This window comes from Panthera tigris, chromosome D4 (genome assembly GCF_018350195.1).
Source record: "Panthera tigris isolate Pti1 chromosome D4, P.tigris_Pti1_mat1.1, whole genome shotgun sequence".
In the NCBI taxonomy this organism is placed as follows: Eukaryota; Metazoa; Chordata; class Mammalia; order Carnivora; family Felidae; genus Panthera; species Panthera tigris.
In genome coordinates this window covers 88,692,588-88,719,876 of record NC_056672.1, presented here as the reverse complement: position 1 = coordinate 88,719,876, position 27,289 = coordinate 88,692,588, and the positions used below count along the sequence as shown (strand labels likewise).

At 60.7% G+C, this 27,289-nt stretch overlaps 2 protein-coding genes across 8 annotated transcripts; one reads left to right on the top strand and one right to left on the bottom strand.

Moving 5' to 3' along the window:
- The first annotated feature begins 4,084 nt into the window (after positions 1 to 4,084).
- UCK1 (uridine-cytidine kinase 1) lies at positions 4,085 to 10,216 on the top strand. Of its 2 annotated transcripts, XR_006210452.1 has the most exons (8): positions 4,085 to 4,296; positions 4,758 to 4,917; positions 5,882 to 5,978; positions 6,206 to 6,348; positions 6,426 to 6,520; positions 8,288 to 8,336; positions 8,815 to 9,464; positions 9,992 to 10,216. XR_006210452.1 is itself a non-coding variant. In XM_042964023.1 (7 exons), exons 1-7 carry the CDS (start codon positions 4,189 to 4,191, stop codon positions 8,991 to 8,993), a joined length of 831 nt encoding a protein of 276 aa, XP_042819957.1. In that variant the 5' UTR covers positions 4,085 to 4,188; the 3' UTR covers positions 8,994 to 10,216. The 2 variants fall into 2 exon arrangements, 1 of the variants encoding a protein (XP_042819957.1); XM_042964023.1 differs by having other exon boundaries at positions 8,815 to 10,216.
- On the bottom strand, positions 10,217 to 26,762 carry POMT1 (protein O-mannosyltransferase 1). 6 transcript variants are annotated; one of them, XM_042964020.1, is made up of 21 exons: positions 26,694 to 26,762; positions 25,691 to 25,848; positions 24,453 to 24,559; positions 23,837 to 23,887; positions 23,139 to 23,285; positions 22,332 to 22,443; positions 21,885 to 21,950; positions 21,704 to 21,797; positions 21,348 to 21,503; positions 20,287 to 20,417; positions 19,693 to 19,788; positions 18,656 to 18,748; positions 17,059 to 17,155; positions 15,038 to 15,130; positions 14,606 to 14,726; positions 14,130 to 14,227; positions 13,523 to 13,636; positions 12,628 to 12,754; positions 11,440 to 11,617; positions 10,820 to 11,015; positions 10,217 to 10,658 (listed from the first exon to the last, which is right to left on the bottom strand). In XM_042964020.1, exons 2-20 carry the CDS (start codon positions 25,810 to 25,812, stop codon positions 10,841 to 10,843), a joined length of 2,178 nt encoding a protein of 725 aa, XP_042819954.1. In that variant the 5' UTR covers positions 25,813 to 25,848; positions 26,694 to 26,762; the 3' UTR covers positions 10,217 to 10,658; positions 10,820 to 10,840. The 6 variants fall into 6 exon arrangements, with proteins under 6 accessions (XP_042819954.1, XP_042819955.1, XP_042819953.1 ...); XM_042964021.1 differs by having other exon boundaries at positions 10,826 to 11,015; XM_042964019.1 differs by lacking the exon at positions 26,694 to 26,762 and adding an exon at positions 26,630 to 26,648 and having other exon boundaries at positions 10,217 to 11,015.
- Positions 26,763 to 27,289: the final 527 nt, after the last annotated feature.

Sequence of the window (27,289 nt, the reverse complement as noted above, 5' to 3'; positions counted from 1 at the left end):
GGGAAGATGTGGGTCTATGTATGGAGAAAGCAGACGCTACACTACATTTAAAGAGTAGTGTGTTCACAAAGCTGTCCTTACTATACCCGGCACCCAGATCTCGGTTTCTAAATAGTATCCTCCCATAAAAGAACCGAGGACCCTTTGGACAGAAGGGGTGGATCCCAGGTCAGGGGCAGGGAAAACCGTAGATGAGCCCGGAGTGTGTCGTGATACAAGAAGGTAACAGTGTGCTTTAAAAAGGGGGACGGGCACAGGAACAAACATAAAACTGGTGTGTGTGGCCAAAAGTGGAATAGCCTGAGTAACAAAATAACGACGCCATTGTCATATGACCCGAGAATAAAATACCCATAAGCCCCTGCTGATATAAATGACTGAACGAATACATAAATGGGAGCGAAGAGGCAATTCTCTTTTCACAGCAGAACCTAATAGCAGAAGGAATGTGGGAAATAGAAAATCACCGTTAGAATATCGCAGTAACAGGGGCACCTGGGTGACTCAGTCAGTCGAGCGTCGGACTCTTGATTTCGGCTCAGGTCACGATCTTCCGGTCCGTGAGTTCAAGCCTCGCATCGGGCATGGAGCTCGCCAACGGTTCCACCTTCTTAGGGAGGACTCTTTCTACCCAGAGCCATCGGTATGGTGGTTTACTCAGGTTCACTAAGGGGCGGTCCCTTCAGGCTCCAGCAGTAGGCACAGGGCCATTTCCGGAAACCAGCGGCTGTTTGGGGGGCTGTGGCTTTGACTCCCACCTCCAAGGCACCATCTGGTCCTGACCCCTTCGTGGGCAACTCGGTTTCAACCGCTGGCTACGAGGACCTTCTTCACTCAGGGGCCTGGCCTATCATATTTCCCTTTCTCGTCTTGGAAGGGAGAGGGTATGCGTGTCTCGGCGTTTGGAAGGTGCGCGAGTGTGGGTAGGGGTTGGGTTGACTTGCTGCGCCTACCAGCTCGGCTATCTGGACTGGAAGCCATGGGCAAGCCATGTGATCTCTCTGCTTCTCAACTTCCCCGTTAGGAAAATGGGAGCATAACGGTACCCACATCATAGGGCTGATGTGAGGCTTTACTGTTGTTACTTAAGATTCGGAGCCAAATCTTGTTTATCATCCTACCGTGTAGCCATAGCCACAAGAGGCCAGAGAGCCGACATGGGGATACAAAACCGCTGCTTTCCCCGCGTGAGGGGTGATGGGTGATTCTAGTTTTGTGTGTGTGTGTGTGTGTGTGTTTTCTGCAACAAGCATGGGTTACTTCTGTGATTAGGAAAATGGCAATAAACGCTACTTAAAGCATTGACACCCGGTCAGCTTTAAGTGCCGAGTGCCCACCTGTGTTCAATAAAAGCTTAAAGACGTGCTTGGCATGAACTGACATTTTTGCAGGCGACTGGGTGGGCCGAGGGGGTGGGGAAGGAGGGCGGCCTTGGAGAGCAGGGGGCTGGGGGGGGGGGTGGTGAGGACAGGAGCTGAGAACCCCAGAGGATTGTCACCGTTCATTTTTACCAGGCCCGCCTCGCTGCTGAGAAACCCAAAGCCTCCTCGGCCCCGAGCCCCGCTCAGCAGCAACAGTTTACCATGCCCAGCAGAGGCTCGGCCAGGGCCCTGCCCTCCCGGGGCTTCTGCTCTCCAGACGAGCCTCAAGCAAGCGACTGCAGAATCTACTGCCCCCCAGGAAAAGTGCCCAGGCCATTAATGACCTGGATGAGGCTCGCCTGGTCCAGCTTGGGGCGGGGCCAGAGTGTAACCTTGGGGAAGGGGTGCTGGGAAGAGTCAGCCCTGCAAAGGGTAGGATTGGGCAGCGGGGAGGAAAGGTCCAGGCCCGGGGCTTGGTGGGAGCCTGAGTGAGAGTCAGACGAGAAGTGGTTGGGGACCGGCCGGTTTGCAGGTAAGAGACACGCTCTCTCTGCTGTTCCAAGAACTGGTTAGCCTCGGAAGGGCAGTCTCTCCCGGGGCCTATAGGGCCCCAAAGGCCAGAGCGTCAAGGGTACAAAAAATAAGAAAATACAGTTAATATAATTGGCCCCATGATGAACGGATTGCCGAAGAGACAAATACAGAATTGAAGAAAACCCAGAACAGGCCCCTCCTCTGGGTCAGACCCCAGCCCTTTGTGAGCTTTCTGGCATCACGGCCTCACTGATGTGTTTCCACCCCCCGCGGGACTGCGGCCTCGTGGGCCACTCTGTCCCGCCCAGCAGACTGCAGAGACCTTCCCCTGCACGGGTCCTCAGGGGAGCGCAGGCCCCGGGGAGGACAGGAGCAGCCAGAGTGATGACAAGTGGCAGCTCCCAGGACGTCGCGGCTGCCCTCGTGACCTGCGCCCACGCGGCTTCTCCCCGCTCTTCTGGTCTGAGTAGACCGATCCGGCCCTAGCCCAGGACCCCCAAAGCACGCCACCCACGGACCCTAACAAAGGCAGGTGACCAGGTCCTGCCTGTCTGCACTCTGCCTTGACCTCCTTGGGTGGCCCCTGGAGACGGTGATGTGTATTTCCTCCAGGACCTGTGCGTAAGTCAATGTCTCTGCTTCAATTTCTCTGTGGTCTGTTGAAACTCTGCTCACCATTCAGCAGTCCCTCCCCGCCCCCCCCAGCCCACCTCCATCCCTCCCGCCCCACCGTGCTCCACTTACCAAATGTTAATTTTAACAAGTCATAACGTTTCCCTGTTTGGGAACAGAGGAAATGCAAAGTGATCACAGAACCGCCAGAGGTCACTCAGCAGAGCCCAAGGGCTGGCCCCTCTCTCAGCCCAGAGTGCGGCTCCGGACCCCATATGCTCACTGTTAGCAGGTGAGTGGTCCTCCTGACTTTAGCTCCTGTGTAAGGTCCTTCCTCTCAGTGAGGAGGTGGCTTTCTCCTGTCCCTGCATTGGCTTCAGTCTGTCCAAGTCCCAGAGCTCAGGAGGCCCAAGTCCCCTTTGCACCCCTACCCTCTGACCAGCAGAAGCTGCCTGCAGCCCCTCCTGAGATGGGTTGGTACTTAAAAAAAATTTTTTTAACGTTTATTTATTTTTGAGACAGAGACAGAGCATGAACGGGGGAGGGACAGAGAGAGAGAGAGGGAGACACAGAATCCCAAGCAGGCTCCAGGCTCTGAGCTGTCAGCACAGAGCCCGAAGCGGGGCTTGAACTCACCAACAGTGAGATCATGACCTGAGCCGAAGTCGGACACTTAACCGACCGAGCCACCCAGCCAACCCGGCTAGTACGTTTGAAGTTACCTAAACAGCGACTTTGCCTGGTGTAGTCTTTGTGGCTTCATACCTCATTGTCATCAAATACTCATGATGGGGCTCACGCTGCATGGGGAGCCGGACCTGTAAAGAGAGTCTTGATCCCTTGCGGAAACAGACCATTTGAGCTCATCAGAGTTTGTCTTCTCTGCGCCAGGCACTAGGGGGACAGGGGTACCCAGTCTGCTTCCTTGGCTCACAGCCTGCCTAGTGCAGGCGTCTAAAAAGTCATCGTTGTCACCAAGTGCTGGGGAGGTTAAGGAGACTTGGTGGGGAGCCGCTGAAGACGGGGGTTGGGGGAGGAGCGACGCGATCGGAGGAATTTTAGGAAACTCTGGCCGGTGTGGAGCGCGGGGCGAGGGAGGCTGTGCGCCGGCGCGGACGCTGGATAGGAGCAGAATCCGTACCGCGTTCTCGGGGTGACAGCTCACGAGGCCGTAAAGTCGGTGTTTCCCACCCTGGCCACGCGGCTCGGGAGGCTGACTTGCCGGCCCTGGCTTTCCCCTTGACCCCACCCGGCCTGCAGTCTCGGGAGATCATTCCCGAAGCCCCTAGGCACCTGAGGCGCAGACGGAGGGAACTTCCCGGCCCACCGCCTCTGATGCTTTGGCCGCTCCGCGACTGGAATCTCCTACAGCCAAACGCGGTACTTGGCGGCTTTCGTCCTTCGCCGCAAACCGGCTGCGCGAGAGACTCCGGCGGACGCCGCCGAAGGTCAGCGGGCCTCCGTTTCCCCGGCAACAGTGGGCGGCCCGCCTGACGCATGCGCGGCCGCCCTCCGCTGCCTTGGACTACAACTCCCGCCGTGCTCGGCGCGCTCCCGTCCCCGGGCTCCCGGAAGTGGAGCCCGGGGGGGCGTCTCCGACCTTCGAGCGGGGGCGAGCGGACGGGCTGGTTCCGGGAGGCGCCGGGAGCGAGGACCCCGATGCCGGCCAGCGGAGCCCGCGATGGCTTCCGCTGGAGGCGGCGACTGCGAGGGCGCCGCGCCGGAGGCGGACCGCCCTCACCAGCGGCCCTTCCTGATCGGGGTGAGCGGCGGCACCGCGAGCGGGAAGGTAAGGGGCTGAGCGGCCCGGCGGGGCCTGCGTGCAGCTCGATCCCCGGCCCCCTGAGACTCCGGGCGGCCCGTTGCGGCCTCTAGCCAGAGAAGAGACCCCAGCTCCGGCTGCCAAGGCGCCCCCCTCTAGGGTGTGGGCGGAGCGGGGGGCGGAGGGGCGCGGGGCTGCGGCCGTGGTGGGCGGGCGGGCGGGGCGGGGGGCGCTTGCCCTCGGGCCCCCACCCCCACAGCCTTCCCGCCGGCCTGGTTCCTCTGGGGCCCCCAGTGCGTGCTGCCCCTGCCAGTGCCCCGCGGCCCTACCCGAGCCCAGCCCCACCTGTCGCCGGCCTGCTGGGCAGTCCGTGGGGGCTGGCGGGTCGGTGTCCCCAGAAGCCAGCTCCCTGCAGAAACGGCCGGGAAAGGGCCGCCCCGTGGCGGGAGGAGCGGGTCCAGGCGGGAATCCTGTTTGTGTATTCCCAGTCCACTGTGTGTGAGAAGATCATGGAGCTGCTGGGCCAGAACGAAGTGGACCACCGGCAGCGGAAGCTGGTCATCCTGAGCCAAGATAGGTTCTACAAGGTCCTGACTGCAGAGCAGAAAGCCAAGGCATTGAAGGGCCAGTACAATTTCGACCACCCAGGTGCAGCGCGAGACCCTGAGGGGAGCAGGGGAGGACAGGCCAAGGGGTCTGGGCTCCAGGGTCCGACGGGGATGCAGAGAGGCCCGAGTGCTTCCATGGAATTTGCCTGGCCCCCTGGGCCCCGAGCGGCCCCCCAGGCGTTCCCGGCTTCCTTGGTTGGCGCCGGCCAGGAAGTCGTCTCGTCTCGGCGGAGGGGGAGAAATCCATGCACCCCTCCAGCTGTTTGGGGTCCTTTGTGCACAGCGTTTTACATTTCCCCACCTGCCCTGGGGCCAAAGTCCTTGAGAGGCCAGCAGGGGAAGCAGTGGGTAAACCAGAGGGCGGACTCTGGTCTGATCTGGTCTGGTCAGGGGACAGGTGGAAATGGGGTAGATGAGGGGAGAGAGCCAGCCTGCCCTTGCCTGCCACTGCTAGGAGATTTCACCCTGTGGCTGGCACCCATCTTTCTTTCTTGGGGGTCACGTGGGAGGAAGGCCTGAGGAGTGTCCATCGGTGGTTATTTCTCAGAAACGGAAGCAGATGGGGGCGCCTGGGTGGCTCAGTCGGTTAGGCGTCCGCCTTCGGCTCAGGTCACGATCTCACGGTTTGTGGGTTCGAGCCCCACGTCGGGCTCTGTGCTGACAGCTCAGAGCCTCGAGCCTGCTTGGGATTCTGTGTCTCCCTCTTTCTCTACTCTTCCCCCACTCAAGCTCTGTCTCTCAAAATAAATAAACATTAAAAAAAAAATAGTAGATTTCTAACCCACCTACCTCCCTGGGCTGGCCACTCAGGAAATCGCTGGGTGCAAACTTCTGTGTGGGACACGAGCCTGGGCAGCGGCCCCGTAAACGTAGTCTGCAGGGGCGGCTCCCAGTCCAAAATGTTCCTGGGGGTCGTGGCTGGCCGACCCCGAGGCAGAGGAAGTCGCTCCGTCCCCGGCACAAGGGCACCTGGATAGTCTTGCCTTTTGTTCTATCCCCCGCAGATGCTTTTGATAACGATTTGATGCACAGGACTCTGAAAAACATCGTGGAGGGCAAAACCGTCGAGGTCCCAACCTATGATTTTGTGACCCACTCCAGGTGAGCAGTGGTTCCAGGGAGAGGGACCGTGTGCGGGGGGGGGGCGGGGGCGGCTAGCGCGTCCCCGCCGGGGCGTCCACAGACTGACCTGCGGCAGCCTTGCCCTGTGGTCTCTCTGCACACCCACCCCTCCCCCGCTGTGATCTGTCCCCCTCCACGCCGACTGGGCCCGGGCCCCCCAGACCCCGGATCGCCAGCAGGGCCCATCTCTGGGTCTCACCTCACAGGTTACCGGAGACCACGGTGGTCTACCCTGCAGATGTGGTCCTGTTTGAGGGCATCTTGGTGTTCTACAGCCAGGAGGTCCGCGACATGTTTCACCTGCGTCTCTTCGTGGACACGGACTCGGACGTCAGGCTGTCGAGAAGAGGTGAGGCGGACGCGGGCCTCTCTGCCCCTGGCCGAGGCAGGCCGCCGGTCCTCACCGCCCTCCTCTTCTTGCCCCAGTTCTCCGGGACGTGCACCGCGGGAGGGATCTGGAGCAGATTCTGACCCAGTACACCACCTTCGTGAAGCCGGCCTTCGAGGAGTTCTGCCTGCCGGTACCTCTCGCCTACTCGGGACCCTCCTTTTCTCCCTTTTCGAGAGGGACCCCTGGCACCCTGTTCCGTGAGAGCTGAATCGTGGGTGCACAGGGTCCGATTTACGAATGGAGAGATTAGCCCACTGCACCTCGTTCCCAGGCTGTTCCCAGGCCGGTCCCAGCTCTCGAAGCGTCTTTTGCGTTATCACTTTCTCTGCCTCGAAAAGCCCCTCGTCCCCCACGTCCACGCGGCTCACCTCCTCTCTGCTGCGGGCCTTGACTCACCGCACGTGCTCACCCCAGGAACCCCCTGCTCCCCCTTCTCCAGGCACCTCTGGTCTCACACTCCCTGCTTTGCTGGCCCCTCTCAGAACGGGAAACGCCACGAAGGCAGGGACGTGTTTGTTCGCGGCCCAAACGGACACAGATCTGGCACACCGTAGGCACTTCGTCCCCCTGTCCCTGCCGCGTGTTTCTCCAGGCTGCACGTGGCTGGCTCTCCAGGTCCAGGTGGCCTGCGGGGAGGCCTTGACTGTTGCACGGCCATCTGTCGTGTCCTCCACCTTCCGTCCTAACTAGATAGGGTTTCCAGGTGCTTCTCAGGGGAAACTTAATATTTTGCTTCTTAAAAGTGAGATACGGCACAAAGGCCCTCGAACGTGGCTTCCTGCTTCGGTTAAGTTGGACAAACGAATTCCCTCTCCCGTTGCTTGAAGAGAACGTTTTTTATCTCACGTTCACGTTTCCTGAAGCGTCCGGAGAATGGTTAGAGAAGTAAATGGTTATATCCTGTTATTCACAGGAAGATGTTTGGCAAAATAGGTGGTTTACGGTAAAACTCCGGGTGCCCGGTCTGACGGTGACCCTGCGTGGACCGCCCTTGAACTTGCCACTCGTTTTACTCACAGCCTCACACCGAGTCCAGCCTGGGTGGCCGTGTCCCTCCCCCACCCCCCGGGAGCACGACCTTTCTCAGCTCCGCCTTGGGTTCCATCCCTCCTGCCCCTCGCCGTCCCCTCGTCTGCACCCCACCAGTGAGCAAACCTTGTGGAACCAGCCTGGCCCCCTGTTGTCACGTCCTCGGTGGGTCCCCACCGCCGGCCCGTGTGGCTCATCTCTTGTGACGTGCCCTGTTGGTCCGTATCGACACGCCTGCAACATTGCACACTCCGCGGGTCGGTCCCTCAGCCCCGACCCGTTTCTCTTTGCTCTCCCTCTGCTTTGCCTGATTCACGCGTGTCCCCCTCAGTGGCATCTAGTTGGGGTCGCTCCTCGGTGGCCCTGTGCCTCCTGTGTATCTGTCTCCCTGCCCGTACCCAGAGGGGCACCTGCTGGGGAGGGGTTAGCGAGGGAGCAGGTGCTGACGACGGCCAGGATCCAGTCTGCTGCCACTGGCCTGCTCACCGCACCGGGCCTCCTGCAGAAAGCTTCCTAGTTCCTGAGGAGGAAGGTCACGTGTTGTGGCGGGGCGCCCCGCTGCACTTGGCTCGGTGTGCTGTTTGCACAGAGAAATGTTCCCACGGTGGTGTCCACGGGAAAGCGCGAGAGACACCAGGGGAGAGACACGTCTCTTCCGGCTGCCTCCGCTTCTCCTTCTTGTTTTGCCTCTCGGGCCACTGCCTCCGGCTCCTGGCTAAGCCCTGAATCCCGGCCCCACTGTCTGCCACGACACCGGTCCCTGCCACGCCCTGGGGCTGATTGAATCTGGCCTCAAACAACTAGAAGTCACCCCGGGGGGGTGGGGGGGGGGACAGATCCTTACGAGACCCCCCTTTCTGCCTTGCAGACGAAGAAGTATGCCGACGTGATCATCCCCCGAGGGGTGGACAACATGGGTAAGAACCCGCCCCGCCTCCTCCGTCTGCCCCCCCGGAGCCCCAAAGCAGACCCTGCCCGGTCCTGGCACCGTTCCTGAGGCTGGGACGGCTGCCTGTCCGTGCACGTTAACGACACAGGTTCCAAGTATCAAAAAAGGGGTTTGACACGTCGTACACCTTAAGCTGACCCGATGCCGGTCGTCAGTTATAGCTCAGTAAAGCTGGGAAAAGATGTGTATCGACGGGGGGAGTCCCTCGTTCACAGAGAGCGGCCGACCCAGGCTCTTGGTTCACAGAAAGCCCCGCAGACCAGGCCGCCGAGTTTTACTGTGCTCACTGCCCGACCCGCGTCTGTCTGTCTGCTGAGACGCGGTGCCACCAGGCCCAGGGCCGCCGCGGGCAGGCGCGGCCCAGCGAGCCCGCGGCAGATTTTTCGCTGGCCTGGAGGCCTCGAGGGGGAACGGGCGCGGCTAAGTGCGCTCTGTCTCTGCCGCAGTGGCCATCAACCTGATTGTGCAGCACATCCAGGACATCCTGAGCGGCGACATCTGCAAGTGGCACCGAGGGTCCAACGGGCGGAGCTACAAGAGGACGTTTCCCGAGCCGGGAGACCGTCCCGCGGTGCTGACCTCCGGCAAGCGATCGCACTTGGAGTCCAGCAGCAGGCCCCACTGAGCGGCGGGGTGCCCGGCCTCCCGGGCAGGCCCCCCGCCCCCGCCCTGACAGACTGTTCGGGCTGTGTCCGGAGATGCCTGCCCCCCACCCCCCATGTGGACGCAGCTGCTGCTTCCTCTCTGCGTCTCACGGTACAGACGGGGGGGTGGGGGTGGGGGTGGAGCGCGAGGATCACGGGGTTCCTCCCTGTTGTGGGCAGACCTGCACCTGTGACACTCAGCCCCCCGGGATGGCGGCAGGCCCTCCTGCTGCCTTCACCTGCTTCCTCACGTTCAGGAAGCTTCGAGTCCGTCTTTAAGTTCCTGAGAAGCGTGCCGCAGAACGTGTGGCGAGCAAGTCACGTTATTTCGGGAGCATCGAGCAGCCCGCCTGGACGCGGTGGCTGTCCCAGTGTGTTCGACGGGAACCCACGGCGTGAGGGACTTTGTCCAGGACGATCTGGTTCCCACACAACGTGTGACCGAAACATAGGTTTGGAGAGGGAGCGTTTCCCCTTTTTACGTGTTACACGTGCGAGTGTTTTGTTTCGTTGTTATTTATTCTACCGTTAATTGTGACCTAGTGACGGAGTCTTGTGCCCCGCAGTGGGGTGCGACCCGGTCTGGCACGCACGGATGTAGGAGCCACGGAGGGGTCTCCTTCCTCCTGGCCTTGCGCCAAGGGCAGAGTCGAGGAAGGAGCCCTGGGAACAAGCTTCCCTCAGCCAGCCTCGGCCGCAGGGGACGGGCCCCGCTCCCCCGGCCCGGGCCCCGTCCCCGGCCCTGTGGGTCGGGACAGGAGGCAGGCTGGCGCCCGCCGTGTCCACACACAGTCCTACTCGGGGTCAGGCCTCCCCGCTTGCAGGAGCCTCCTGGGCCCCGCGTGCTCTGCGGACAGGCCTTCCCGGGTCGGGGCGCACCGTCCAAAGGCAGCCCGTCTCCCTGCACACACCTAGAGTCCGCGGCCGCACAGACGATGCCCGGGCTCCATGTCGTCCTGCTTTGTCTTCCCCTCCCCAGTGGCACCGTTCCTGTAAAAGCGACGCTTTGCCGTTGCCACCGGCTAAACCGTACGGGCACTTCCGGTTTCCTTCTAGCGAGTACTGTGTGTAGTGACACGGATGGGACCTCAGTTGGGCTTGGCCGAGCTCCGTGGCTGCTTTCGGAGGGGTGTGTGACAGTCTTGTCCAGGTTATTTTCTCCCCTTCTGGAGGGAGAATCAATAAATAACACCAGTTACCAATACCAATTTGTCCCTTTTTTAATTCTACACGGGAGGCAGGTTCAGGACACGGATCTGCGGGGCTGGAATACACGTCACGTGCTGCAGGTGCTGCTCGCCCACGCACCTCAGCCGAACCCCGCAGGGGCGGGGGGTTGAGAGTCGGCGGCAGTGAGGGTCCTCACTGCAGCGGCCAGAATCCCACCTCTGCTTCTTCAAAGGCTTCTCACTCGGTAGCTCGTGTGACACCACCGTGTTCAGAGCGCATCCTCAAGACCTCACCGGGGGCAGGGGCTGAGACCGCCATAGCCCAGCAGGTCCAGCGGGCGCTCGGGAGAGAGACCGGGGCCTTGGCTGGCACGACCCTCGCTCCCTTCCTGCTTCTCCTCCCGCGTGAGTCCCACACTAGCCTGGTTCGGGAGGTTCTTGGGCGTTAGTGGACCCAGAGGCCGCGTTCTTTAACGCCTGGAACGAAGAAACTTTGTTGCTCAAAACGAACTTTGCTTATCCGGGGACTGTTTGAAAAATGAAACCGCGGTAGCCCGGCCAGCCGGCCAGGCTTAGGGCTACCCTGTCACAAGAACACCCCCGTAAAAGTTCTGCCTCGCCCCGGCCCCGGCCCAGACCTTCACCGGGTTTGTGTCCTGCTAGTATTTGCGAATCAAAATGTCCCAGCTGTCCTTCCAGCGAAGGGCCTTCAGTTCGCTGGGGGAGAGTGACTTGTCCCCGTAGGTGAGCGGGCGCAGCGTGTTGAACACGTGACAGGCACAGGAGTACCACGCCACAAGCAGGGCGCTGAAGAGGCTCCTCAGGAGCTGGGTCCTGCGGGCACCAGGGCAGGGCACGGGCATGAGGGACCCTGTCACCCTCCTCACGCCCTGCCTGATGTGACGAAAGTGACCCTCGTGCACCTTCCCGAATCTTCCATCTACACCCACGATCCCACAGTAGCGTCCCACGTCCAGCGTCATCGCACCACAGCCCTCCCGAGAGGCTCTGCGGCCCCTGACCACCCGGATCCCGAGTCCGTGCCCTTTGGTCCAGCTTCCAGAACTCGGGTTTACACATCTGTGCTGTAGCTCTGTGCACCGGGCAGCCCCGCCACGGGGGTCCTTCCCCGTCTCCCACACCCGCACCTCCTCTCCCAGCCAGCCCCAGCTTCCTCCCCTGGCGTCCCTCCTGGGACCTTAGCCCGTCCCACACCACACTGAAGCCGTCACTCCGGGGCCCCGGGGAGGGCCTGTACCTGCACAGGTGGTCGCTGATGTGCTGCAAGACCACGGGGAGCAGAAGGATCTGGAAGGTGAGCGCCGGCAGGTAGTGGTACAGGAAGAGCGTCTTCTCCATCAGGAAGAAGGGGACGTAGTTCACCGCCCAGCCGCCGGCACACAGAGCCCCCGCCAGCACCCAGCGCAGCCAGGAATCTGGGGCGGGAAGGTCGCCCTGAGCCAGCGCTGCTGACTCGGGCCTCGCCCGCAAAGGCCCTGTGGGTCCCTGGAGCCGCCTGCCTCATCTTTCAGGGTGCCCACTCGCTCCTCCCCCGCCGCCTGACCCTTCCCGTGATCTCTGGGGAAAGAGCGGACTGTGTCGTAAGAACTTTCCAGTGGCTTCCTGCGGGGTCCTCACCATCCCGACCCTCTGAGCCACACCAGCCCCCGGGGTGGGCGGGGGGCAAGCCCAGCTGGTCCCCACGGTCCCCGGCTTGTCCGGGATCACCACCAGGTGGGTCAGCCTCCCGTAAGAGCCATAAGGGGCTGTGTTTGTGTGCCCGGCCGGCCTGCTGGGTCCAAGAGTCAGCGGGAAGAGTGGAGACGGGCCACACGGCTCCCGAGGCCTTTGTGGCCCCGCCCTGCCCAGGTCCTTACAGCTCTTCTGTCTCAAGATGGTTTATAGTGGTTTCTATTACTGTAAAGCACCCCTGCCCAAGAGATCGCCTGCTGGCCACTCTGTGCCATCCAGCCATGCCGGAGCGTGCAGGCACTCAGGCTGTCACGTCCTGAGGTCACAGCAAGCGCTGCCTGGTACCCACACGTCCCCGGAGAAGCCTCTGGCACAACCGGGGAAGTCAACCGCAACATTTTGTCTCTAGGGAGACAAACATTGATTTAAGTTCCTTCTATGCAGAAAATCGTCTAAGGTGCAGGATCCTGGCGAGGCCGGGCTGTCACCGGAAGTGCTGTGAATGCCCGTCAGAAACAAGCTGCACATTCGGGGCACCTGGGGGGCTCAGTCGGTTAAGCGTCTGACCGGCTCAGGGCACAATCTCACGACTCACAAGCTCGTGAGTTCGAGCCCGGCGCTTGGAGCCTGGAGCCTGGAGCCTGCTTCGGATTCTGTGTCTCCCTCTCTCCCTGCCCCTCTGCTGCTCACGCTCTCTTTTTTTAATGTTTGCTTTTGAGAAAGAGACAAAAAGAAAGAAACTGGCCGCACTAACCCTCAGGGAGGTCACAGATCTTTCTTCGGCGTCTAAGCAGGTACCAGAAGAAGAGCAGAGCGTAGACCACAGTGGCGAGGCTGGCCGAAGCCCAGATCACGACATTCCCAAGCAGGTGGATCTGAGCCTGTAAGCACACAGGGACACACCGTCGGCCATCGACCGCCCAGAGGGATAAACCCTCGAGGACGCTCGCCTGTCTGCCGGCCTTCAGCTCAAACGCTGGCACAGGCTGGGACCCCACTGCTGATGGACGTGCCTATTCCCAATGAGTCTCCCTCTGGAAAAGTGCTAAGCTCCTTGATCTGGTAGGCAGAAACCCAGCCGGGCGCGGCCGGCACTCTTACGTTATCAAGTGCCAACCCAGAGCCACAAAGGGCCAAGGACCCTGCTTCCCGGCAAGTGATGGCTCGTCCCCCGCTCCGGCGGGAACGAGAGAGGTGAGCGTTCTCAGCATGAAAATTTGGGGAATATCTGCTGGCAACCGACTGGGCGCCAGCTCCAGGGCCGTTGGTCCTACTGGGACAAGAGGGATGACACACATGGAAACGGCACTGGCAGGCTCGGCCGCTCATGCTCCGCGGAAAATACAGCTTTTGTCAGGAGAGGGGAACAGCGTTGCTCCCCCCAGAGCAGTAAAGCCTGGTTTCTGTCAAGGTGCAGACGCGTAGGACCTTACTCGTCACGTGAGGGAGGGAGCACTCTCCCGGCAGGAGCACTGACCCTGTGCTGCCGACTCGTGTAGGGAGAAAGCCCAACGTGGGCTTCTGTGCGGAGGAAGGCCCTGGAGGAAGCCAGGCTGGGTAGGACGCGGTGGCTGCTCTTAACGCCACGGGAGTCTCGAGGGACGACTGTGACGGCCGCCCACTTACGACCAGCGCGAGCACCCACTTACGCTGGTCCTGGGATGCAGCCAGTACGCGATGCTGGTGTCCAGCGTGACCCAGTCCAGTGGCGACGAGCTGTACTTGTGCTCCGAGCCGTCGCTCTTGGCCGTCAGCATTCTCCACTGCAACAAGGCCACAGGCTTGAGGCGGGCGGACAGCCAGACGCCTCACCGCGCAGGGACCTGTCCCGGTCACGGGGGCATCCCGCTCCCCCTGAGACGCGGCCCCAGAGCTCCAACCACCCTGTCTGCAGACGAGAGAACTGAACTTGGTGCTGAGAACGCTTTTAGAGACGGGAGGCCGGCTTTCTGCTTCTGACCTCTCTCGGGCCCCATCGTGTTGACCGTGGCACGCGATGACCTGACCCGGGGGGCTCAGCGTGTGCCACGCTGCTGGCTGGGCTCTGACTACTCCTGCCCCCGACGTCACAGGCCCCCCGGGCTGTCAGTGGGGCACTGGCCACTTCCAGAGACAGAGGAGCCCGCCCCACTGAGCCAGGCCCCAGGCTGACGCCGGGGAGGGAGCCGCTCTCCGGGGCGCAGTGCCGTGTGGCCGGGAGCCCGCTCCCCCACGCAGAGCCGTGGTGCGCCCACCCACCCGCCCCCACCACGTCACCTGCAGCTCCAGGAACCTGGCCAGGAAGCTCAGGTTCCTGTGGACGTCCATCTGCGTGGGCGAGTGCAATTCCACTTCTCTCTCCTTCTGCTCCTGGCCTGACAGACACACCGGACCCAGAAGAACGTGAGCGGAAGGTCGGGGAGCCCGCGACACAGCCGTCGGCGTGGTGAAAAGCGGGCCTCCCCCTCCTCAGGCCGCCCACAGCGGCTGCGTCAGACCGTGTCACTCCGCTCGGCTCTCCCCCCGCAACGGGACCAGATCTACCCACCAAATCTAGATCCTTCCCGTCAGACAGCTCAGCTCATACCGCCTTCCAGCAACACTTCAGAGTGACGGCTTCGGTTGCTCACGGCTCGGCTGAGTGGGGAGCAGCGTGGACAGCGCGTCCAGCCCCCGCCGGAACCAGAGCCCGCGGGGCCGGCGTCCTGGTAAAGGGGCGGCGACGGGTGGCCAGCAGGCCAGGCCGGACTCACTTTTGCCGTAGCGGTGTTCCTCCACGTTCCACACGGTGCTCTCGTGGTAGCCCCGCGACAGCTTCTCCCCGACGACCTCCAGCTGCCGGAACCCCCAGTCTGGGAGGTGTGCCCCGCTCAGCTGGCAAAACCAAGGGAGGCGGGGCGTGACTGGGAGGCTAGGGGCCCCGGCTCACGCCCGCCGCCCCCGCCAACCGGTCACTTTGTCTGCAGCCCCCAAGGGCGACAGCCTCTCCCCCGTCCGTGGGGCCGTCACGGCGGGATTCAGTGGTGAGAAGTTATAAAGTCCTCCCTCGTCAGTGGGCAGGAAACACGGCGAGGACCTTGGCCAGATGTGCTGCCCGCTAGGAGCCCGTTCGGCCCGAAGGATCCGTAAACCGATTTCACGAGCCCCCCACCCAGACGGGCGAGCCAGATGCGGCGCCCTCTCACCTTCAGGACCGCGGAGGTGTTCACGTGCACCAGGCGGACCTCGGACAAGATGGTCTTCCAAACCCCCGCGTCGGAGTCTCTGTTTACAATGTCCTGTGAAAGCAGACCCCGTCCGTCGTCTCGTTACGTCCCCCACTTCCTTCCACGGAACGTGAGGACCGGTCACCAGACGACACTGCCCCAGGCCGACAGGAGGGGCCAAGCTCCGGGAAGCTAAGAGGACGGCGGCCCTGACCTCGCTGCGGACACCCAAGCACGGGTGCCGGTGCCGCGGGTCCGGGACACACGCCGCCCTCCTGCAGAGTTGAGGGACCTCCGAGAGCTCCCTTCTCTGGCAAGTGCACACGTGGTCCCCGACAGGTCCTTGGAAGGGACTCCCCAGAGTGCATTACGGAAACACGAACATCACAAGAGCACTGGCCTTGTCATATCTTATCACAGCCTCAAGAAGACCCCGTGAGGCCGTGTGCTGCTGGTGAGAACCAGAGGGCCCGGGGGGCCTGGTGGGCACGGCGAGGAGGCCTGGCTGAGGAGCACGGCCCATGCCAGCCATCTTCCGGCCCTGTCCCAGCTCTGTGAGCTCCCGTGGGAAATGTGGGTGCGTGGGGCTGAAGGTGCTACCAGCAGGAGCAGGAGCAGGAGCAGGAGCAGGGGAAGGGAGGGGGGAGGAGGGGGAGGAGGGGGAGGAGGGGGGAAGCGAGGGGAAGAGGGGGAAGGAGGAGGAAAAGAATCAGCGACAGCAGGATGGCAGAAAGGGCGGTGGATAGGACCCTCAGTAGAGATTCCAGGCTGGGCTGGGCACGGAGTGTGTGCGTCCAGCGGGGACATCTGGGGGCGGGGGGAGACGAGCAGACTGCAGGCAGACAGCTCTGCCCACGGAGACGCAAAGCGGGAGACACAGCGTGCACACGAGCACTGACAGCAGCCTCGCGGCCCTGGCTTTGCCGGGACGGCCTAGGAGCGGCACCGCACCCCGTGGGATGTGCCGGTCACGCCTGCGAGAACCACAAGTGGGGCGAGGAGGCTGGTGTTCGGCGGGCAGCTGCTGCCGCCGCAAGGAAAGCCCGCCTCTCGTTAGGGAGGGCCCCCCAGCGGGTCACCACGCTCAAGGGACCGTAGCGGTGTCTGCGAGCACGTCCTTAACTCCTGCGGGCTCAAGGACCCAGCCACGGAACGCTTTCCTCCTGCCTTCTTTGCTGGACGCGCGTGCAGCCCTGGAGAGTGACTCTGTGGGGACGGCACGTGCCCCTGGAGGCTCCAAGGAAGGGCGACCACAGCGCCCGCCGCCTCAGCAAAGAGCCACCCCAAGGAACCACCCGACTGAAGGGCCAAGCAGCCCCTGGGGAAACTCTGTCGGGGGGGGGGGGGGGCGGGGGCGCTGGTTAACATCAGGCTCCCCTGGTCAAGGGATGGGGGCCGAAGCCCCAGACCCCGTGTGTTCAGTGACCTGGAGGCTGAACAAGCAACCAAGTCAGAGGGAACCTTCACCTGGAGGCCCACGTGAACCATACAGCCGGCGTGGAGCGCTGACCCACCGTTCCGTAACCTCGTCACTGCCTCAGGGGAAGTCTCTGTCCCCAAGGAAAACACCTATGACCTTATGACTAAAAGTCACTAATTTTACATCGAAATCAGAATTGTGGTTTGTTTTTTTTTTTTAAGATTTTATTTTTCAGTCGAGAGAACAAGGAGGAGAGAGAATCTTAAGCACACTCCACACTCTGTGCAGAGCCCGATGCGGGGCTGGATCCCATGACTCTGGGATCATGACCTGAGCTGAAATCCAGAGTTGGATGCTTAATCGACTGAGCCACCCGGGCGCCCCTCCAGATTTTCAAGTCATCTCTACGCCCGACGTGGGGCTCGAACTCAGGACCCTGAGATCAAGAGTCACCCGCTCCGCCGAGGGAGCCCCTGGGCGCCCCTGAATCGGAACCGTTCCAAATGGCGGTTCTGAACGGTCACGTTACAAAGGATGCAGTACTGACGGCCATTAAGCCCCGTTTCCGGTGGGGACTCACCAGTCTCCAGAGGTTCTGAGGAGGCATGGAGATGTTGTAGTCGATGTAGCAGGACACCTCCTGCGAGTGGGGGCTCAGGGGCGCCGCGACGTCGTGCCTGGAGAAGGAAACAGGCTTGCGGAGGGACTGCCTCAGGCTGCTCTGAAAAGGCGTTCACGAGGTCTTCGAGGGTCCCCGAGGACGCACCACCCTGGGGCTTGCTGATAAACGTGACACTGAGAAGGCAGCCGCCTGCCACAGTCACACCTCTGGGGGAAAGGACACGTGACGAGGGGTCTGACAGAGGCGTCGTGTCGCTGGACAAGCGCCCACGATCCCCCAGAAGCACGACAACGTGCATCCGGCAGCTCCCGGACAGCCAGGCCTCAGAAACGTCTGGGCTACGAAGAGCACTGTCGGGGGACAAGGTGCCCTCGGTGCCGGCGACCTCCAATGTCCAGAAACACCCACCACCCTCGTTCGCTGTGTCCTACTGTGCGCTGGGCACTATGGAGCAGCTGGGGACCCCACAGGGAACGGAGTCCGTCTCACACCCTGCAGAAGGCAGACCTTCACACATATGGACGCGAGAGTGCCAGGCTTGTAGGGCACCACCGATAAAACCAAAGTAGCAGGGAAAGTGCCCGGGCAACGCTCTGAGGAGGTGACGTTTCAGTGGACACGTGGACACAGCAGGCCATGGGGGCGTGAGTCCAAGGACTTTCCAGGCCGATGGAGCAAGTGTCAAGGCCCCAGGGGTGCAGCACTTGGTCGTGTGGGGACAGCAGAGGCCAGGGTGACTGCAGGGAAGGTGACCAGGGGGTCACCAGGGGCAGATCCCAGGGGGCCTGAAGCCGGGAGAAGTGGGGACGTTGAGTGTCAGGGCCACACCGTGGAATCCACTGGAGTGCTTCTGGCCAAAAGGCCGGCACTGTGTTCACAGGGCGCCGCTGTCGGGGGTGGGGGGAATAGAGGCAGAGGTCGGGGCACCGGCCCCAACAGCACAGGGATCAGGCCTGGCCTGGGCCGCAGTGAGAACGAGGACGGGAAGAAGTGGTCTTATCTGAGGAGAGGAAGGGAACACAGAGAAGGACCCAGGGGGCGGCTCAGCAACTGACTCTTTCCAGAGAGAAGCAGGCCGGAGGCCGGGAACCTGCTGTACCCCAAAGCCAAGGTCTGCAGTGTGGCCTCCGGGGGGAGGCCGGGACCCGAGGCACAATTCATGTGTCCTGGAGAGCCGTGAGATGACCCACGAAGCCGGGTGGAGGAAGAGACGGGGCCCGGGCCCATCGATGTGCGGACGGCTCGGGTCAGGTGAGGTGAGAGCTGAGAACCCACACGTAAGGACCTTTCCCAGCCCCGTTGAGCCTGCGTTTGAATCCTTCTCGAATTCACGTTTGCTTCAAGCAACCGGACTTCACATCATCCTGTGCGGGAAGCAACTCCCGTGCTCGCCCCAAACTTGTCTTTCGAAGCTCTGGGGCCTCCCGGGCTCGCACTGCTCCTTCGCGCCCACCGAGTGCAGGGTCCCGCGCGGGGCCGCCCCAGGGGAGGCAGATGCGGCTTCGCCAAACGGAGAGCCCGAGGGGGACCGAGGGGGCCGAGCAGGGACACTCACGTGTTGAGGAAGCGCGTGGTCATGCCGTGCACCAGTTGCACCACATCTCCATGCCGCACGGGCCTCGGAGGGTTGCTCACCACCAGCTGGTGCCTGCGGGGACAGAAGGCCGGCTGGGACCGAGCTCGGGCCCCTGCAGAAGCACCGCGCCCACCGGGCGGCAAGGGCTCCACATTCTCCCACCGGCGGCAATTTGTACCTTATGGGAGGTGAATTCGTAAAAATCAAAACAGAGAAGTCTGGTTAACTCTTTTCTCAGACCTCAGGCCACTTTCCAAGCTTCCTGTCGTGACCCCGCTCGCCATCACCACGCTCTGGTTGCTCTGTGTTTCTCTACAAACGGCGGAGTGGCAGACACACCTGCACCCGCCCAGAAATCGCTCGAACGGATGGAATCTGTTTTCCGCCAAGCCCTCGATGAAAGCGTACTAAGGGCCCGTCGGGTCGGCACCGTGCGTGCGGTCCACAGTCGGACATGGCCGCTGGCCTCACGTCACCGCAGTAAATGGGGAACACAGCCGCCGAGAGAGCAAGCTAAGCAGCAGCCAACGGTTGTGCCACGACGGACACGGGGAAGCCATCAGGCCACCCACAGGGAGGAGGGCGGTCCAGGCCGCCTCCCAGAGGAGCCAGCTGAGTAGGACTGTTCCGGCCAGAGGGGCGGCACGCGTGGAGCCTGCCTCACTCCAGAAACGCAGGGCCGAGGGCAGAGGTCTGGATTGCACTGGATGGGCAACAGCACAGCCTGGCTGACGGAGTGGACTGGGAGAGGGGGACAAGGGGGTCCCCCGTCTGGGAGGCCTGAGCAGGTGAATGCCCGGGGAAGGTGGGGTGGATGGTGACAGAGGAGCGTTTGGGATGCACCTGTACAGAACCCAGGGGTGGGACAGAGAGCGGCCAGTTCACGGAGGAAGGATCTACCCCCCGACTGTGGCTCATCAGCACGGAGCTGCTCTCGGAGCTCCGAGGGAGGAGGTGCACACGGCGAGGAGCCCAGGAGCCGAGCCCTGTCCCGGAGGCCCAGCACCTGCACGCACCTCCCAGGGTCCTTTACGATCCACCAGTTGTTGACGTCTTTGAAGGGGTAACAGGTCACCTGCTGCTGGTGCGAGCTGCCTCGGCCGTTCTCGTATCTGTGAAGGAACCAACACAGAAACGCGTCTGCCAGCGGGCGGCAAGCAGCCTCCTCTCCAGGTCCCTGAGAATGTCACCTAGCAGGGTGGGGGGCCGCGGGGGGGGGTGGGGAGGATGAACGTCTAAGTCTAAGCGGGGCTGGAAGACTCCGGCAGGAGGCTGTGTCCAGCGTGGAGGGCGCACAGCTGACATGACAGAGCCCGGGCCCCCTGCTCCTCAAGTCCCTCTGTTTTATACACAGAAACGACAAGGTTTATTGATAATCAGACTCTCAGAGCCCAAAGTCTTTCTGTCTCGTGTATTTCTTTCCTTTTTCCTTTTTTCCACGCCGTGGAGCCTAACGCAGGGCTTGAACTCATGACCCTGAGATCAAGAGTCAGACGCTTCATCCAGGCGCCCCCCATGAACTTCATTTACAGTGAAAGCTGGTAACAGCCAAAGTGTGAAACAAACCAAACGTGTTGCAATGTTCGAGTTGCAACGGCCACTTTCCTTACATCATGGGGTAGGTGCTCTGGTGGGAATGAAGCCAGCAGGGCACGGGTTTGCCAAAAACGTTCTTCAGAGTGACCTGGGAACCGTAGGCCACCTCCAGGGGCTGGCCCTGCGTGATCCGAGCCAGCCCTCCCTAAGACAAAAGCGAAAAGGTGGCAAGTGAGAAAGGGGGGTGCCGATCTCACCAGCCTCACTGATGGCCACACCTCCATGGGGTGGGGGGGGGGGGGACATATTCACAGTGGTGGCCGTTGTTATCACGTCACATAACTGTGATGACAGGGGACCTAATCGTAATGTCACGTTAGGTAATCGCCAACACAGCTGCTGAGGACTGGATGCTGGCTCTGGGGCCAGGCGCTCACCTACCCTTCCACAACACCCCGAAGATCCGACAGCATCTTCGGAGAAGGGCAACCCTGTCCATTCAAAAGGTGAGAAAAGTAGGAACGGGATGAGCTGACAGATTTGTGCAAACACCCAGACCAGCACTCAGGACCGGGTCCGTCTGACTGGAGTCTCCTGTCCTAACCGCCCCGACTGGCACATTTCACTATCACCGCAAAGTCAGTATGAACGAATGCCAGAGTCGAGCTCGTCCTCGGAAGCATTTGCAGCTGCCCGGAGTTTGCAGGACGTCATGATGTCCCGGGGCAGGTCACACTGAAGAGCTAACCCCTTCATGCAATAGCTCACCGTCAGCATGTGCAGTATTAATTTAAAAATACTAAAGCAGATTCCTCTTGACTGGGTTTTCCCCTAAACACTCAACGTTTATGTGAGAAAACTTTGAGTCCACCCTGTCCTCTTTTTCTAATGTTTTTATTTATTTTCGAGACAGGAGAGACAGAGCACGAGCAGGGGAGGGGCAGAGAGAGAGGGAGACACAGAATCGGAAGCAGGCTCCAGGCTCTGAGCTGTCAGCCCAGAGCCCGACGCGGGGCTCGAACCCACGATCCGCGAGATCATGACCTGAGCCGAAGTCGGGACGCTTAACTGACTGAGCCACCCAGGCGCCCTGTCCCTGTCCTCTTTCTAAGGGGGCCGTGGCACCGCGTCTTACCTCCAAGCTGGCCTGGAAGGCACTGGACATGATTTGATCGTGGGGCCCAGAGCGGTAGACCAGACTCAGGTGGACGTAAAAGAACAGCAAGTACATGGCGGCCGGGACGACCAACAGAGCTGCCGCGCGGGCCAGCAGGTGACAGAGCACAGAGACCTACACGGGACGGAGACACGTCACGTCCTGCCCCACGCAAAGGCACGCAGGTCAGCAGCAGGGCTCCGGGCTCCACGCGGCCGCCCGTGGGGGACTCACAGAAGTCTGCCTTTTGAGAAGCCTTTTCCGCCAGCCGCGCCCATCACAGCCCTCTGCCCTACCCCGGACAGCCACACGCCCCGCTCTACTTTAGCACCTACGTTTGACAGACTCCGGTCTCCTATCAGGTGCCAGGCGTGGACGCCAGCGACAGCGAGCACGAGCAGGTACGTGAAAACACCCACGTATTTGACGCTGAAAGGACACGATGAGAAGCCGTTGCGACGAGGCTCAGAAGCAGGAGGCCGCCAACGCCGCCTCAGACCCGTGGACCAAACTCACCCCACGGCACAGGAGCAGGCCACTCCGGTCAGCGTCAGCCAAAACCACCAGCTCGGAGAGAAGGGCCTGGGGTCAAAGAGGAAGCGCGAAGCTGGGGACGGGTCACCAAAGACCACCCGAAGGCCAGAGGGGGCACGTTTCTCAGACCTCTCGGGGTCGGCTGGCTGTCCCCGAGCTTCAGGACGGGAAAAACAAATGCTCGTCTCCCAAATGTCGGCCCTGCCAAAATCTCTTTTTAGCCGGGACATCTCTGCAGTTACTTTAAAGTACGCAAAAATGAGAACGTATTTCTGGAGTCAGGAAGGAGCAAAGGGCCAGTCCAGGTGACAAAAGGTAGCCAGCGGGCGGCTCTCCGAAATGAAAAGGCATCAGACCGTCTCAGGTCAACAAACCACCCCGAGCCCTTCTTTCTCACGAACTAGGAAGGGCGTGTCACATCCTGCATACCTCTGTTTTTGGGAGTTGGAGAACTTCAGGTAGGACAGCACAGCCAACAGATTAAAGAATATTAACACGGACTCCAAAAGCATTAGCCTTGACTGAGTGATGAGAGCGTTCTCTGTTGCAAAGAGGACACACGTGTCGGTTGTGATGTAGTGAGGGCAGATGTACGAAGGTTGAAGCACCCACGGGAAGGGCCCGCCCTAAAAGTCACGGCACGTGGAGGTGGGAAGTTCGGGACTGGGGGGCCGGACGGGGTGTGGTCCAGAACCACGAAGGCAGGTTCTTAGGCGAGAATCATGCCCAGCAAGACCTATGCAACCCTGGGCGAGTCGCCGAACCTGAGTCTCTATTTTTCCCATTTGCCCAAGGAATACCAACTTGGTGGGGCTGTCTGTTAGGACAGGACACTGGTTCAGGGCCTCTGTTAGAGGGGCCACTCACTCCACAAACCCTAGTTCTTTGTATTTTCTCACATGACTTCTCATCTTAGTTTTCAGTTGTCCATAAACCCGGGCCAGACTTGGCTGGAGGCGGAGGCACGACGGAGCACCCGGGAGCCCCGTCTGGGCAGCCCCACCCCCACAGAGGACTGCGCAAGTCTGAACACACGGTCCCGCCACCCTGCAGCCTGGGAGTCAGGTGACTCCCAGAGTCAAATCTGGGCGAACCGGGCACACTTCCCTCCATCCTGGGAGTAGGAGACACCACGGGGGGCGGGGGGCACATCTGGGCGCCACGCTCACACATAACAAAGGCCAGTGCTCGGTTCTTCCCTGCGCGACCCCAAAGCAGGCCGAGGCCCGGTCTTACCGATGAGCATCAGCAGGGCGGCCCCCATGGCGGCACAGTGAGAAAAACCAAGCTCCGACAGGATCTGGTAGGCCATGGGGACCGAAAGGGCCCCCGTGAGGGCGGGCAGCAGGCGCAGAGACCACACGGGCACGTTGCTGCTGTATTCTGAAAGAACAACCACACTCAGCTGAACGCACCACGCACACACCTTCATATGCTGCAGCCATGTTTTCCAACAGGGCATCGCGTTCACAGAACCGAAAATGCAAGTCTGCAAGACTAGGGGCCGTGTCAGGAACGCAGGTACAAGCTACAAATGAAAGCTCTGAAACGAGCCGCGCGCACTCAAAACCTAGCTCTCGTTACGCCTAAAAACAACGCCCGATGATTCGGGAATTGGTGCTTTCCTCATTTACAAATTTACCTCACTTTTCCCCCAAAACATTGCGGCAATGTAGAAAATTTACACGTACAGAAAAGTGACTGTCGTCCGATGCCACATATGCAACGTGCTACGTATGCCAAAAACTCAGGATGCGATAGTTACCACGACTAAACGCTAAGAGTGTTACCAGATCTTTCCGAAGTCTTCCGCTTAGACCGAACTTCCCATACCCTGGACACGTCATAAACCACGCTTGTTAATCGCTATGAAAGCCACTCTCCCTCCATTGTGATACGTACACATCAGTAAGGGCCATGAAGATGACTTTTACCTGCTCCGATTCTGTTCCACAAGAAGTTACCATCGAATCCTCCTAAATAACCTGAAACAGAAGACGAATCGGTAACTCAGCCATTCAGCAAACGGTTCTGGAGTTGCCAGACTGTGGCAGGGAATAAGGAAACAATGACAAATAATCAGAAATTTCACTTACAGGTCTGATTTCATTATTACTTTTCTTAATAAACTGCCACAATTTTATTCAGTTGTTTTTTTCCATTTTTCTTTTTTTTTTAGTGTTTATTTTTGAAAGAGAGTGAGTGGGGGAGGGGCAGAGAGAGAGAGAGAGAGAGAGGGAGGGAGAGGGAGGGAGAGAGAGGGAGAGAGGGGGAGGGAGGGGGGAGGGAGGGGGGAGGGAGAGAGGGGGAGGGAGGGGGGAGGGAGAGAGGGAGAGAGGGAGAGAGGGAGGGAGAGAGGGAGGGAGAGAGGGAGGGAGAGAGAGAGAGAGAGAGAGAGAGAGAGAGAGACAGACAGACACAAAAACACAGAATCTGAAGCAGGCTCCAGGCTCCGAGCTGTCAGCACAGAGCCCAATGTGGGGCCTGAACCCACAAACCGCCCTCGCTTAGAAGTTTTAAAAGGATACTTCTCTCGGTAACGAATCCTACCTCCCAGTGCCAGCAGCATGTGGCCAAACGGTGGTCCACTGCCATCCAAAAAGAAGATCCGCTTCATGTAAAAAGAGATGTACTGCCCATAATACACTTCATCGAAACTGAAAAGCAAACCCACGCGAGATTCAACCAGAAATCTTCAGCAAACAAAGGCGCAAGGGTAACCATATACCTGTTCCCAAACAACGTTAGAAAGTGCTCAGCAAAGGTCGGAACTTTTGCCTCAACTGCACTCCGTCCCCAAATACGGAGACACGGGCACGGCATCATCCACCAGGACAGGAGGGAAAACGCACAGAAGCACAGCCACACATACTCTGCAGGTTTGCCTAACACAGACTCTGTTTACCCCCACTGTTCCCATTGAGGGACGTGCTAGCAGGCGGCCTATTGAAAAGGCACAGAGACCTGACACTAATCCCCTCGTTCGCCACCACTTGTGTGACAAAGGGTCCAGAATCACACCTGGTAACCAAACGAAACAGGGGCAGGTGTGAAAGCAAAACACGCAGAAACCAACCGCAACAAATGCTTCAGTCAATCGGGGACATTCGATGACACTGTCGATATTGCCGTTAATTTCTTAGGCGTGCTAACGCTAATATGGTTTTTGTTCTTTAAGAGTCGTCATCTTTTAGAACTATACCGAATTACTTAACCATACTGTTTATGACTTGCTTAAAAAGATCCACCACGAGGGAGAGGTGGCTAGGAGTTGATAACTTGTTGAAGCTGGGTGTTTGGTAAGGGTCGTCATACCGTTCTCCCTACTTTTGTGTACGTCCAACGTTTTCGGCCACGAAAAGTTAAACAGAAAGTACACAGGTATTAACCAGAGAGGGGATAGCGCTGCGATAACAGCGGTCACGTCCCGTTTTATAATAAAAGATGCTCTCTTAAGGTCAGTGACGACTCACTTCTGAATTCATCAATCCTCCTCCCTCCACCCTTGATTTTAAGTGGTTACCTAAGCTGTGGCACCTGTTTCATGGGCCAGGTTTCACCTGCTAGAAAACTACGGGTCAAGACGTGATAGGCAGACTCAGCAGGGGCCGTCCCGGGGACAAACCGGCCTCTCCTCTGCCAGAAGCACCTGTCACCAGGAAGCCCAGAATTCCACTCTCCCACCTCCGCTGTTCAGAAAGGCACTTCCGGTCACCGGCGCATGAACAAATGACAACCCTTTCCGAATCCGCCGCCCCCCTCCCCCCCAACGGAGTTGTTTGGCTTACACCACAGCCCTTGGATAGGAGAGCTGCCACAGGCGGCTCAGTAGCCCCATTGCAGTCAGAGCCACAACGTTCAAGTTGATGTCAGCCGTCACCACGACGGGGTGCTTCAAAAATCCCAACATCCCGTAGAAAAGCAAAAGCGGGTCCTCGAAAACACCCTAGAAAGCAAGGGAAGAGATGACGTCAATACATAAGCGGCAAACCTGAAGGCTCCCAAAGGATCACAGCCGCCCTGGCTCTCAGGCGGCTCTAGGAAGAACCATACGCGTCGTGGGGTCATTGAGAGAAAATCGGGAGGACACGAACAGACAACTAAGGTGAGGGTTTGGGAACCTCGTGCTCGAATATTCACTCATTCAACGACGCACCCCACGAACACCAGCTGAGCACTTCTTGGAAAGGAGCTGCTTTCAGAAGCCCGCTCACCTCGGTGACCTCGACCTTCTGACCCTCAGAAGGCTCCTCGTCTGCCGCCAGCCTCTCCGCTCCTCCCCTACCCGCCGCAGCACCATCACCTAGGCGCCCCCCTTCTCACCGTGGGGGTGCCTCTGCACCCAGGGGCCCCCGTTTCGTCCCCGAGGCGTCATCTTCCCTTGAGCGCCACTCGTCTTAAGGCTGCATCCCCTCGACGCCCCCTTTGTCGCACCAAATAAAGCTGCACCTGGGGTCTGGCGGTCCCCCTCTCCGCAGAGATCTCATCTGCCCCAGGAGGCCCCTACTGCTCTTCCAGACATTCCCCGCCCCCCCCCCATGGGCTGCACTTGGCCCGCGCCACCGTCCGCCCCAAAGGTTCCATTCGCCCGAGTACTCCTCCTTTTCCCAAGGCTGCACCTGCCGGGGCGCCCGCCTTTCTGCTCGCACTAGCCCTCGGTCCCGCCCCCCGTCGGCTACGACGCCGACGCCGACGCCCCCGCCCCGGCTCGTCTTCAGGCCGCGTACGCGCGTCCCGCGCAGGCTCTCCCGGGTGCCGACCCGGCCCTGGTCCCTGACGCCTCCAACGTACTCGGGTTTCGTCGAGTTCCCGCAGCGCTGCTCCCGCATCCGGCCCCGCCTCGGATCTGCTGGGGGGGGGGGGGGGCTGACCGTTAGGGCTCCTCGCCGCGCGCGGGGGCGAGGCTGCTCGGCATGCGGCACCGCCCACGCGCCGCCTGCTCGGCGCTCGATTCGCCTTGCCTGCGGAGCCTTACGCGGGGGAGCGCGCGTGCGTCCCGGGCCCGGGCGGCGCGCGTGCGCACAGGCGCGGAGGTCCGCCTCTGTGGTACGTCGTTAGCGGCCGGGGTGGGTGTTCGAAGATCGCCGTGCCCAGGGAACGCTCCGGTGTCTTTTTAAAAAACAAGACAGTAGGGCCTTGTCCGCGTGCCTCTCGGCGCGAGCAACCCGCGTGGGCGTGTCCGCCCCGAGCCCGCGGGTGAGCACGTGCGCCGGGAGGGCGGGCAGGGTCCGTGCGGCCGCTGCGCCCCACGGAACCCGTACCGCCCGGCCCCCCCGCGCCTGCGGTCCCCGCACCCCGCGAGGAGCCTGCCCGAGCCTGCCCTGCAGGAGACACAGCGCCTTTGGCCAGGGAACGGCGGGGCCGGACGGTTAACCGACGGCGACACC

Coding starts and splice junctions, on each gene's coding strand:
- UCK1 (XM_042964023.1), top strand. CDS start 4,189: ATGGCTTCCGCTGGAGGCGGCGACTGCGAGGGCGCCGCGCCGGAGGCG. Junction 6,521..8,287: donor TCGAGGAGTTCTGCCTGCCG/GTACCTCTCGCC, acceptor TCTGCCTTGCAG/ACGAAGAAGTATGCCGACGT. Junction 8,337..8,814: donor CCGAGGGGTGGACAACATGG/GTAAGAACCCGC, acceptor TCTCTGCCGCAG/TGGCCATCAACCTGATTGTG.
- POMT1 (XM_042964020.1), bottom strand. CDS start 25,812: ATGTTGGGATTTTTGAAGCACCCCGTCGTGGTGACGGCTGACATCAAC. Junction 17,156..18,655: donor ACCACGCGCTTCCTCAACAC/GTGAGTGTCCCT, acceptor TTCCTTCTCCAG/GCACGACGTCGCGGCGCCCC. Junction 11,618..12,627: donor GATCTGTGACCTCCCTGAGG/GTTAGTGCGGCC, acceptor TTCCCGCCCCAG/ATTCCTGGCTGCGCTGGGTG.